The sequence below is a fragment of the Garra rufa genome, chromosome 13, assembly GCF_049309525.1.
Source record: "Garra rufa chromosome 13, GarRuf1.0, whole genome shotgun sequence".
Classification (NCBI taxonomy): domain Eukaryota; kingdom Metazoa; phylum Chordata; class Actinopteri; order Cypriniformes; family Cyprinidae; genus Garra; species Garra rufa.
The window spans coordinates 44,900,754-44,914,019 of NC_133373.1; the positions used below are offsets into that span (position 1 = coordinate 44,900,754).

Below are 13,266 nucleotides of genomic sequence, written 5' to 3' on the forward strand. Positions count from 1 at the left end.
TAAATTTAATGAGGTCTTTCTTTATTTGAGCAATAAAACCATAAGAAAAATGTCAGACAGTGTGTTAGAAAGTAACTTTTACAGAGTAATTCAGGCTGGTACAAAGGTAAAGGCACTGAAACTTTCAGAAAAAAAATACAGCAATTCAGTATTAGTGTAAAAACGAAATAGGAAAGTGAAATCTTTACCCAAAATCTAGTGTTACAAACTTCCATATCAGTTTAATAGAATTGAAAAGTAGATAAACCCCCAGAATGTGAGTAAGCAGGCAAAATTTAATTTGTGTATTTTTGTATTAATACATTTAATATAGATTTAAGAAACATTAAATGCTATTGGTTCTTCTTTAGTTTTCCAAACAAGGTGGTAAAAAAAAAATGCTGATTCGTTTACACCATCCACATTTCCTATAACAAACGTTACTGATTTTCTCACGTTATTCTAAAATACTCTGATGGATAATTGTGTTATAGAATAGTACAAAATTATCATTTAGGAGAGTGATCTAGAGCTGAAAGAGGTTCTGCTGTAGCTGAAGCTGCTGTATCTGGAAGACGAAGAGGGGGATAAGCTGTAGTCTACGCTGCCCCGACGGGATCCGCTCCGAGAGCCTGAGGCTGATCCAGGATTCGAGAGATTGTAAGGGCTGCTGATTCCACGTGATGAAACCGTGGCAGCGGGAAGCATGCGGACACCCGTGTTCTCCTCAGTCATGCAACCTTCCAGAGCCTCCTTGTAGGATATCCTCAGCTTGGTCTTGGGGCAGGTGAGGGTCTTGGGGTGGTGGCGCGTATCCTGGAGCCTCTGAGCCGCTCTCACATCCAGCCAGCCATGCTGAATAGCCTCCTCAAGCGAACGTCTGCACCCATGTTCCGGGTCGAAGAGCCCGCCGGTTAAATACTGGAATTCGAGAAAGCGCTGACCTGCTTCATACGGCAGCCATTTTTCTTTGACGGCCTCAGCGGCGGACATCTTGCGCTTGGTTTTCACATCTTCGAAACCAATATATGCTTTTTGGGCAGGTTTTATCCTGTTAGCCATGTCGTCATCAAGGACTCCAAGTCGGGTTGCTTCTTGAATAGATATACGCCGGCCGTTTTCAGGGTTCACAACCCCTCCGGTGCAAGCTTGAGCCTCCATGAGTCGCTGTGCTGTGATGGAATCGATGATTCCTCGATTCAGAGCATCACATATGCTGATCTTCTCCAGCTTCTCCGTGTCAAAAATGGCTCCAACTGGATTCTGTTCCTCAATCGTTTCGACTAACGGGGTCAGTTTGATTGACATGCTAGCAACATGCTTGGTGGAGTTTGTTGAGGATGGATCATGTTGACTGGAGATGTTCTCAACTGTTTTAATGTTCGAACTTACTGTTTCAGTTTTGATGATCTGGCTTTTCAATGTCACCTGGGATGTGAAAGTCGATGAGGCGACAGAGGAGCTGAGTGGTTTGCCAAGGGACTTTGTCTTGTTGGTGATCATATCTGCAAGTTCTGTAAGGGTGAGGTTTCCCGAACGATACTTATCAAGGACAGCTTGGTCAATCACTCCCTTAACAAGCAGGTCTTTCAAATCGTACTGAATGCCTGTTTGCTTGTCCATTATAGCAGTACTGGTCGAGCCATCTGGAGCAGTGATGGTGGTTTCTTCCCACTCACACTCTTGCTGAGACAATTCCAAGAAGGTTTCATAGTCTATGAGTTTCTTCTCGTAGGCTTCACGCACCGTCATCTCTTTATTACTTTCAGGATCAACAATCAGTACTCGTCTCTTCCTTGTAGAGTTCTTCTGCTGTGACTTTTTCTTATCGTAAATGGGCAGAAGCACCAGCCCTGTCTTCTTATCTGCGATGCAACGGCTCTTCAGCTGCAGGTAGGTCAAATTGTCCTCTGTGTTTGGGTCGAAGAAACCCTTCGTGTCATCTCCATCATCTTTCAGAATCTGGTTCATCTCTTCATCAAAGTAGCCCTTTTGGTACGCCACATCAACATCAATTCGATGACTGTGTTGAGGGTCAATGATGCCACCACTTGCAATCTGAGCCTCCAGCAGGCGAATGCCATGACCTTTTTCAATAAGTCCACGCTCGATGGCTTCGAAAAGAGAGATCATCTTATTGGTGCCTGGATCTTTGTACCCAGTAACTGCTCTCTCGGCAGCCAGAAGCTTGTCTTTGAACTCTACACCCACCAGTCCTTTCTTACAGGCCTCCTCGACTGTGTAGTACTCGTTGAGGATTGGATCAATCATGAAGCCTGAGGCAGCCTGGGCCTCGAGGAGCTCCAAGGTAGTGCCTGGTCGCAGAAGCCCTTCCTTCATGGCCTGGTACACAGGCAAGGTGCTGTCCTTGGCCTCATCATAAATCCCAGCAATGCAGGTTGACCCTCGGAGATACGCCCGAAGTCTGTGTTCAATATCTTGGCTGGTAATCTTACCCTCTCTCAGATGATCTACATCCAAAGGTTGCAGCAGTTTCGCATCCACCAGATGCGATACGTTAACTTCGTGTCGAAGTCCCTGCACAGTCATGGGTTTCTCTGGAGCAGGAAGCAGGAGCAAGCTAGTGCTGAGGTCAGCCTTGCATTGCTTCTTAAGGGTAACGTAGCTGGCAGGTAGACCAGTGTCGGGATCAATGTAGCATTCAGGTTTGGCATTTAGAGCTTGATAAAGATCCCCATCAACAAGGTCACGGTCCATGGCAGTGTCTTTGGAAAGGTAGACGCTAAGGATAGGATCGAGGATGCCTCCTGCCGCCTCCTGTGCCTGCAGGAGTCGAAGAGCTGTTTCTCGGTTAACTATTCCTTTCTTCATGGCTTGGCTAACTGGCAAGAGTTTGCCAGTTTTGGGATCCCTGAACCCAATGCAGGCGGCCTCTGCAATCAACAGCTGTTTCTTGTCAGCTTCATCCACGAGTCCATTCAGACAAGCCTCCTCAACAGTCATCCTCACATTAGCTCTGGGATCTATGATATACCCTGTGGCAGCTTGAGCCTCCAGTAACAGGTTTCCACTCTTGTCTGAAATCAAATTTTGGTTTTTGGCCTCGGTAAAGGTCATTTTGCCTTTAGGTCCTCCTTCCAGCCCCGCAATGGCTCCGGTGCCTTTAAGATTGAGCCTGATGTCGACAGACACATCTTCAACAGTCCGCTGGCCCTTCATCAACTGCTCGAATGTCACCTTGTCAATCACTCCACAGTCATACAGCTGCTGCGCAGTGACCTTCTTACGGACACCATCAAAGACCAGCGAGGAGGAGTCAGTTAAGTCTGTTTGGGTGTATTTGGTAGCACCATCCGTTTTCCGCTGCAGGCTCAGCAACTCATTCTGCTGCGAGTCTCGAAGAACCTGCATCTCTGCCCTCTCTCGTTCCAAGTTCTGCAAGAGCAACCTGTAGCGTTCCTCAGTCTCCTTCAGTTGTGTCCTCAGTCTCTCCATCTCGGCCCTAACAGAATTAAATTGGCTCTCCAGGCCAGAGCGCTCAGAGGTGTGCTGTCGAATTTGCTCCTCGTGAGTCGCACATTTGGTCTTCCATTGGGTAAAATCTTTCTTGATCCTCTCATTCTCCTCCTGCATCTGTGATTTGAGTCGCAGTTCCGATTCCAGTGAGAGTTTGATACGGGCTAGCTCGTCTTCTAGCTTTTTCAAGCGCATCATTTCCTGTTCCATTGCAGCCATTTTCTTGAGGAGGTCATCCCGCTCTTGCTGCAGGTTGCTGCACTGATATTCGGATGTTTGGATCACAGAAGATGTCTGCAACAAAAGGACCAAAGAGAAAATTATTGTTTTATCATTTAAAACATTTGAGAGTATTTAAGGTGATAATTCTGTATGTGATTTTTCAGACAGGACAGGGGTAGGCAAGTTCGGTCCTAGAGAGCCGCAGTCCTGCAGAGTTCAGCTCCAACAGGACAACAGCTCTGTAAGTCTAAACTTGCCTACCCCTGAGATAGGACCATGATTTGTTATTGTATAACAATGATTTATCATTCATTGACAATTCCAAAACAGAACTGATTTTCAAACTACATGGCTCAGCTTCTAAGGCAGAGGTAGCCAACCCTGCTCTTGGAGCAGGCATGAGGAAACTTGGTCCTGGAGGGCTGGTGTCCCTGCACAGTTTAGCTCCAACCCTGATAAAACACAAGTTTTATCAAGGGTTGAAGCTAAACTCAAGGACCAATTTGCCCATGTCTGTCCTGGAGGTTTACTTTCTAGCAGACTTAATTTCCAACCCCACTCCAACATCTGTCCAGTAATCCCGACCACCTTGCTTAGTTGGTTTGGGTGTGATTGATTAGGGTTGGAGCTTGACTCTGCTGCATAGTAGCCCTCCAGGTGCAGGGTTTGCTATGCCTGTTCTAATGTATCCAAATCACAGAGGGTGCCAAGAACAATAGATGTTAGATTGATATGTCTTGAAAGTGGTTGATCATGTCTGCAACGGATGCAGTTGTGCAAAACAAGCACGCAGCATGGAAGCTTGCAAAGGACAAACTAAAGAGGCGTGTATTAAGATGCAAATCTGAAGGGTGCGGTGTGAAAATAGGTCAAACATGCACATTTAGACATGCAAAAATATGTCAGGTTGTTATAGGGACATATTTTGCATGTCAAAACAATAACAATTTACAGCATGCAGCGTGAGAGAGAGACGCATGCAGCTAACTAAATCTACGCATTTTAACTCTAGAACTCTAGTTGTCCTAGTACCTCTCTGGCTTGTTTTTGTACATTTTCTATCTCCACTTGCAGTTTCTCTCTCTCTCGTGAGAGCTGTCGCATAAGCCTGTCATGCTCTGCACCGGCGCGCTGGCTGGACTCAAGCTGTTTCTGCAAAGCTGCGATTTGCTCATTCAGTTCCCGATCTCCACGCTTTTTGTTTTGGAGCAGTTCGTCGTGTGCTAGACGCATGGACCGCAACTCTTCCTCCAGGCGAAGGCGATCTTTAGTAAGAGTTTCATTGTGCCTTTTCAGGCGCTCAGTTTCAGCAGTGCCTATGTTTAATGCACTAGTCTTCTCCTCCATGCTTCGGTGAAGGGCCTCGTAGCGCTTGTTGGAGTCTTGGACGCGGCCCTGCTCCTGCGTCAGCTGTAGTTTCAAAGTGTTCATTTCGGCTTTCAAGGCAGCCAGGCTCTGAGAAGTCGTTTTCTGCTCCTTCAAGGCACGGTCTAGGGCTTCCTTCAGCTGCTTGCATTCTTCATCCACATGCTTGGCGTCAAGATTGGTCTCTTCCTGGCTCTTACGGAGCGTGGTGATTGTAGTTGTGTATTCCCGCATGGCCTGGCTGCTCTTTTCAAGTTGCGCCTCCGTTCTCCTGCGCTTGCTGGCCTCCTCTTCCACTACTTGCCGTTGCTTCTCCAACTCACTTTCCAAGCGCTTCAGCTCCTCCTGGAGCTCTTGAATGCGGGTTTGAAGGCGCGAGATAGTCTGTTCATACCGGCCTTTCTCCAGAGCATGGGCTTCCAGCTCCACCCGGATCAGGCTCAACTCCTGGTGGGAAGAGCGAAGTTGCACCAACTCCACATTACAGTTTTCATAATTAGTTTTGAGGTCGGCCAATTCTTCGTCCAGTCGCCTCGTCTCAGATTCTAAAGATCTTTTCAGGCGTCGTTCCTCTTCAAGACACCGTGTGAGACGGTTGATCTCACTACTCTTTTCTTGCAGTGCCCGACTGGAGCCCTCCTGTACCTCTCTTGTTTTGATGTCTGCTTCACTCTTCTGGCTAAGCAACATCTGGACTTGAGATTCCAGTTCATGCCTCTTTCGGCCTTCTTCTGTACCTACAGCACTAAGTCTTTGGACCTCCTCTTCGAGGTGCTTCCTCCGGACCTCCTCCTGGCCCAGGGAGACACGAAGCCTTTGCAGCTGCTCCTTTAACTCCATAGATTCTCCCTGTAATCTTTCAAACTCCAGAGATATGGAAGCAACATCGCTTTCCTTCTGCTGCGAAAGCTTCTGCATGCTGGTCTGAGTAACGTGGATTTGAGACTCATAGGTCTGTCTCACCTCTCGTATCTCTATGTTGTGCTCCTGCCTTACCTTTGCCAGCTCCGTCTGCGCTTCCTTGACTCGCCGAGCCTCGTCTTCCAACTCCCTTCGCAGGCGCTCCAGCTCTCGGGTCCTTTCAGACACCGTCTTTTCCAGCTCCATCTTGGCCCAGCTGGCCTGCTCCAGTTCCTTGAGTTTCTTGCGCATTGTTTCATCGTGCTCTTCCTGCAAAAATGTGTAGCGCTCTTCTACGACTTTCTTTTTTCTCTCCATATCATCTAACTGGAGTTTGAGTCGACGTACTTCGTCCATAAGTTCTTGAAGGCGGTTGGTTGAAGAGTCCAGGCTTTCTTGTGTGGCCATGCACTTCAAAGTCTCCGTCCTCTTGACCTCTTCCAGAGACAGCAGGTGTGTTTGTGATGTATTCAGCTCTTGCTGATATTTCTGAAGAGCATCCTGCAAAGATGCATTGTTGGCAGCATGATCCTTAACAGCATCTCGCAGCTGCTGGAGTTCCTCCTCGAGCAGCTCAATCCTGGTATTCCGGATCTGCAGAAAGCACATTATTTTTTGTTACATGACTATATATTTAGCAGGTAAGTCCCTTGAGAATAAAACCCGGCATTATGGAACCTTACACTGACATTTGGTCAAAATGTCTGTTGACTTGTGCTAAAACTGTTTAAAAGACAACAGATTTGGTAATTTACACATTTTGCTAATATGCAACCCTGGACCACAAAACCACAAAAATTGAGATTTATACATCATCTGAAAGCTGAATAAATAAGCTTTTCTTTAATGTATGGTTTGTTAGGATCTAAATATGAAGAAAATCGCCTTTAAAGTTGTCCAGATGAAGTTCTTAGCAATGCATATTACTAATCAAAATTACGTTTTGATATATTTGCGGTAGGAAATTTACAAAACATCTTCATGGAACATGACAGATAAATGAAAAATAATTTTGACCCATATAATGTAGTTTTGTGGTCCAGGGTCACATATAATCAGACTACTTTTTGATTACTTTTAGATTACTTGTGACCTAACTCATTTATCACAATGATTTCAAATAGAAAAATGTTGTACAATGTATACATAAAAAAGAAAAAGAGAATGAAAATGTATATTATGTTTGTTGTTATTAACAACATTAAGTGCATTAAACATTACATTACATAAAAGCTTATAATTAATTAAGTAATAAAATGTAAAATGAAATTAATTGTAATAAAAACAAATCAAAATAAAATACTTACTAAAAATATTAAATAATTTGTTTGTTTACCTGCGTTTTATGTGACCATTAACCAATGCCTGAGAACCGTGAACATGCAAATATTTATTAATAATATAAATATTATTTATTACCTTAAAATCTCAAGAGGTTCTTCAAATAAGTATTAGGTAAAAGATGCAATATAATTATAAGTACTAATTTTTTGTAATTTGATTACCAGATTACATGCAATCAGCTACTGCCCAGCACTGAATACAATACAATTATAAAATAATAATTAATATTAATAATAGTAGTAATATTAACAGTATAACTCTAAATGGTAATACTACTATTTGTAGCTTTATATACCTTCAGTTCTTCCATGTTCTTCTGGGAAGCCATAAGAAGTTTGTAGTAATCGCTTGAGCGGGTGAGCAACTCTAAGTAGTGTGCATTTAGAGAAGAGACCTAGGGGACAAAGACAAGAACAAAGTATATTGTTATAATAAAACAACACTGCATAAACAATAATGCACATGTTTTTGTCAGTGAAAGTATGTATTTGTAGTTGTACTGTACCTCCTCTGAAATGGTGGATGATGGTGACTGCAGCACAGTCCTCCTGATGGGGATGTTGAGCAAAGTTTCCAGTCCAGCGCTGTAAGATGCCAACTCAAGCTCATAGTTCTACAAAGACAGTTCACATAATTAATAAATGCTGTCATGCATGAAATTAGATTTTAGTAAGCTTTTGTTTACATTTTCCATTTTCATTTAAATTTTAGTTGAAGTTTTAGTAATTTTGTTGTGTGTTTTTGTCATTTTTAGTAGCTTTTATATATGTCCATATAGTTTTTATAAATATATAAGCAGCAAAAATTGCATGAGAAAAAATTGCATCCCTTAACTGCACTTAAGGGATGCAGGCAAATGACCTCTGTTTTTCTGGTTTTAAAAAATAAGAATAATTTTATATTTGTAATATATATCAAATAAAATAAATATGAAATTATTATAGCATAATTTATTCAAAATTAAGCTTTAATTAAGCTTTGTTAGGATCTAAATATGAAGAAAATCGCCTTTAAAGTTGTCCAGATGAAGTTCTTAGCAATGCATATTACTAATAAAAATTAAGTTTTTATATATTTATGGTAAGAAATTCAGAAAATTTAATTAAAGTTTTATAAAAAAAAAATTAACATAATTTGTTGCCTCGTTTTCGAGAAACTTCCTAAAAACAGCATAAATATACTTGAGAAGCAAAACTGCATGTTTGCTTTAAGAGAAAATTGTTTAAAAAATATATATTTTAATTTCAGTTTAGTTTTTTTATTATATTTTTTTATTTAAGTTTTCAAAGTTAAACAAACACAAATGCAATTGCAAATGCAAACACAAATGCAAAAAATTAAATATGCAACAGAATTATAAATATATATATATATATATATATATATATATATATATATATATATATATATAAACAAACAATATTTTGTTTCAGTTTAGTTTTAGTTAACTATAATAACACTGATTAACAGTCTATAAAAACATAATTGCTCATTGTTAGTTCATAATAGGTCAATTAAATTATTTTAATAAATGTAAGAGATGAAGTAATATTAATAGATATAACTTTTGATTATTTTAATAATGTATTATAAGGTAAATTTTAAAATAAACCTGATTAATAAATGCTTCAGAAGTATTTTTCATTGTTAGTTTATTATGTTTATGTTAGTTTAAGTGTTACAAAAACCCAAAAGTTGTTTCGGAAACCGAAACGACGCAAATTATGATCATTTGATTTTCTTATGATATAAAATTCTCTGAAAGGTTGAATACCTTGATGTCGTTCATGCAGGTCTCGCCGTCTTTCTGGGCCGTCTCCAACAGCTCTCTCTTCGCCTTTATATCAGAGTTTAATGCCTGCAGACATTAGAAAAGTTCAACTTCCATTAAATCACTCATGTCCGTGTGCATTCATTCAGATGATTGTTTTAGCGATTTGCTCAACTCAAATGCATCTTCCAGACTCACTTTCTGCTGGTTGAGGAGTTGTGTGTAAACTGCAATGTCATCCGTCTTGACGTTCTGCTGAGAATCGATCTGTCGCTGGGTTTCGCCGATCCAGCCGTTGAGACGAGAACTAGACTGAAGGTATCGCTGCAGATGTGGCTGGTAAGCGTCCAGATCGTCCAACCTGAGAAAACAGCTTTATTTAGTCAGCTCATTCAGGCCTGGAGCTTGAAAACTAGATGTTATGTTGGAGGAGGAGTATCTGACCTGTTGTTGATCTGAATCTGGATGCGTTTCCATCGGTCTGACAGCTGGTTCACGTGCTCGCCGTACTGCGAGAGGTTGATGATGCACCTGTATCGGCCCTGATCCATCTGTTCGTTATATTGCTGGAGTTTATTCAAATCAGCCAGCAGTAAATTCAGCAAATCCTGTTTCTGCTCCAAATCGCTGCGCATACTCTGGATTTGGAAAAAAGCACAGGTTAAGTCATATTGAAGAGTTATCTTCACTTTAAGGACTGATTTTCAGATTTTTCCTGTTTAAAAATAGCAATTTTGTCATTTTAAATAATTAATACACAAAGGACTTGTTTGGATTGTCTTGATTTTTCATTTTAAAAATAATTTAATAATTTATAATAATTAAAACACAAAGGACTCGTTCTGATTGTCTTGATTTTTAATTTTTAAAAATAATTTTATAATTTATAATAATTAAAACACAAAGGACTGATTTTTCCTTTTTAAAAATAGCAATTTTGTCATTTTAATACACAAAGGGCTCGTTTGGATTGTCTTGATTTTTATTTTTTAAAAATAATTTTATTATTTATAATAATTAAAACACAAAGGACTCGTTTGGACTGTCTTGATTTTTTCTTTTTAAAAATAATTTTATAATTTATAATAATTAAAACACAAAGGACTCGATCTGATTGTCTTGATTTTTCTTTTTTTTTTATAATTTTATAATTTATGATAATTAAAACACAAAGGACTCGTTCTGATTGTCTTGATTTCATTTTTAAAAATAATTTTATAATTTACAATAATTAAAACACAAAGGACTCGTTCTGATTGTCTTGATTTTTAATTTTTTAAAATAATTGTATAATTTATAATAATTAAAACACAAAGGACTCGTTTGGACTGTCTTGATTTTTTCTTTTCAAAAATAATTTTATAATTTATAATAATTAAAACACAAAGGACTCGTTTGGACTGTCTTGATTTTTTCTTTTTAAAAATAATTTTATAATTTACAATAATTAAAACACAAAGGACTCGTTCTGATTGTCTTGATTTTTAATTTTTTAAAATAATTGTATAATTTATAATAATTAAAACACAAAGGACTCGTTTGGATTGTCTTAATTTTTCTTTTTTTTTAAATAATTTTATAATTCATAATAATTAATACACAAAGGACTTGTTTGGATTGTCTTGATTTTTAATTTTTAAAAATAATTTAATAATTTATAATAATTAAAACACAAAGGACTCGGGTCATTCTGATTGTCTTGATTTTGAATTTTTACAAATAATTTTATAATTTATAATAATTAAAACACAAAGGACTGATATTTCCTTTTTAAAAATAGCAATTTTGTCATTTAAAATAATTAAAACACAAAGGACTCGTTCTGATTGTCTTGATTTTTAATTTTTTTAAATAATTGTATAATTTATAATAATTAAAACACAAAGGACTCGTTTGGATTGTCTTGATTTTTCTTTTTAAAAATAATTTTATAATTTATAATAATTAATACACAAAGGACTCGTTTGGACTGTCTTGAGTTTGTCTTTTTAAAAATAATTTTATAATTTATAATAATTAAAAACACAAAGGACTCGTTTGGATTGTCTTGATTTTTTTTTTTTTTTATAATTTATAATAATACACAAAGGACTCGTTTGGATTGTCTTGATTTGTAATTTTAAAAAATAATTTTATAATTTATAACAATTAAAACACAAAGGACTCGTTTGGATTGTCTTGATTTTTCTTTTTTTTTTATAATTTATAATAATTAATACACAAAGGACTCATTTGGACTGTCTTGATTTTTTCCTTTTAAAAATAATTTTATAATTTACAATAATTAAAACACAAAGGACTTGTTCTGATCTTCTTGATTTTTGCTTTTTAAAAAAAGCAATTTTGTCATTTTAAATAATTAATATATATAAAATTTTTATTATTAATACACAAGGGACTTGTTTGGATTTTCTTCATTTTTCCTTTTTTAAAATTATTTTAAATTTTAGAATTTTGATTATTTATGAATAATTAAAACACAAAGGATTTGTTCTGATTTTCTTAATTTTTCCTTTTTAAAAATAACAATTTTAGAATTTTGAATAATTAATTTAAAAAAAATTAAATAATTAAAACACAAAGGACTCGTTCTGATTTTCTTAAATTTCCTTTTTTTTAAATAACAATTGTCATTTTAAATAATATATATATAAAAATTTTATAATTAATTATTACACAAAAGACTCATTCGGATTTTCTTGATTTTTCCTTTTTTTTAAATAACAATTTTAGAATTTTGAATAATTAATTTATAATTAAAACAAAAAGGACAAAAATAAATAAATATCAGAATGTGTTGCCTCGTTTTCAAGAAACATCCTAAAGACAACATAAATGTACTTCGAGAAGCAAAACTGCATTGTAATATAAGATACTTATTTTAAGGAAAAACGTGGAATTTAATGTTTTCCTGTATATAGCATTCACCTTACAAAATGCAACATAAAAACAACATAAAATGTTGGCTGGATAAGAAAAATAAACCCAATTCAAAATTGTGGATATTCTCTGAAAACAATGATGTCTAAATTGCACAGTTTTGCTTATTGGCAAATTTGTCCCGTTTTCAGGATGTTTTACTACAAAGCAAGATATTAAAACCGTCTTGAGACCCATTCTGCTTTTTGTTGGACAATATTACAGTTTATATTTAAAGTATTGTTTTATATAAACACCATCAGCTTACACAGCATAAAGCAGAAATCAAAGCTTGGTTTGAATAACACTTTTCTCATCTGATATTGAACATTTCAGATGTACATCATATGAATGTTAATAATAAGTTCAGTAATAATCACCTGAAGCACTTTCTGGTATTTCTGCACCTCCTCGGGGTCGAGTGACGCCGTCTCTTTCTCAGTCAGTCGAGCTTCATAAACCTTCACCACATCTTCAGCTTTCAGCACATCTTTCAGCAAAGAATTCAATGAATGCAACCTGAAACACAAAGAACGAGTCAGAAACACTGAGGACAGCTGTGAGTTATTTTAATATTAACATATTAACAAACAGCTGATATTTTATCTGAAATGTTTTGAACTGAAGTGTTTTTACATTGATGTCAGACATTTGATATGAAGCAGAAAAAGGGAGGAAATATGAAAAAACCTAATTATGCAAATTATAAAACAAAAATAACTGAAGGGTGATTACTGTTCGTAAGTTTGATGCCAGTAAGATTGAATATTTTGAAAGAAATTAATACTTTAATTCATCAAGGATGCGTTAAATTGATCAAAAGTGACAGTAAAAATAAAAAATATATAGTGTTAATATATAAAAAGCTATATTAAAATCTAAAATTATTTTAAATTTAGTAATAATTATAAATTATAATATAATTACAATCTTATTTAAACTATAATAATATTATAATGTATAAATATAATTATACAAATATATATTAAAATAGACAGTTATTGGAAAGTTATATTTTTATTTGATTAATTTTTTATAATATATAAAAAACATTATTTTGAAAGAAATTAACACTTTTATTCATCAAGGAGGCATTAAATTGATCAAAATTGACAGTAAAGACATTTCTAATGTTACAAAAGATTTCTATTTCAAACAAATGCTGTCCTTTCTATTCATCTGTAATTGTATTAATATATACAAAATATAGTTTTAATATATAAAAAGCTTATTATTACAATTATTTTAAATTGTAATTATATTATAATATATAATTATTATTCAAGCTA

The 13,266-nt window shown here is 36.4% G+C and overlaps 1 protein-coding gene across 1 annotated transcript in view; it reads right to left on the reverse strand.

The window, feature by feature from the left end:
- LOC141348569 (desmoplakin-B-like) overlaps positions 1-13,266 on the reverse strand; it is a 14,917-nt gene continuing 1,651 nt past the window's right edge. Inside the window, exons 2-9 of the mRNA XM_073852847.1 lie at positions 12,358-12,496; positions 9,503-9,696; positions 9,257-9,419; positions 9,062-9,145; positions 7,793-7,900; positions 7,583-7,681; positions 4,711-6,537; positions 1-3,750 (exon numbers count right to left, since the gene is read on the reverse strand). Coding sequence (XP_073708948.1) covers positions 493-3,750; positions 4,711-6,537; positions 7,583-7,681; positions 7,793-7,900; positions 9,062-9,145; positions 9,257-9,419; positions 9,503-9,696; positions 12,358-12,496 — 5,872 coding nt within the window. The 3' untranslated portion in view covers positions 1-492. The remainder of the gene's footprint in view (positions 3,751-4,710; positions 6,538-7,582; positions 7,682-7,792; positions 7,901-9,061; positions 9,146-9,256; positions 9,420-9,502; positions 9,697-12,357; positions 12,497-13,266) is intronic.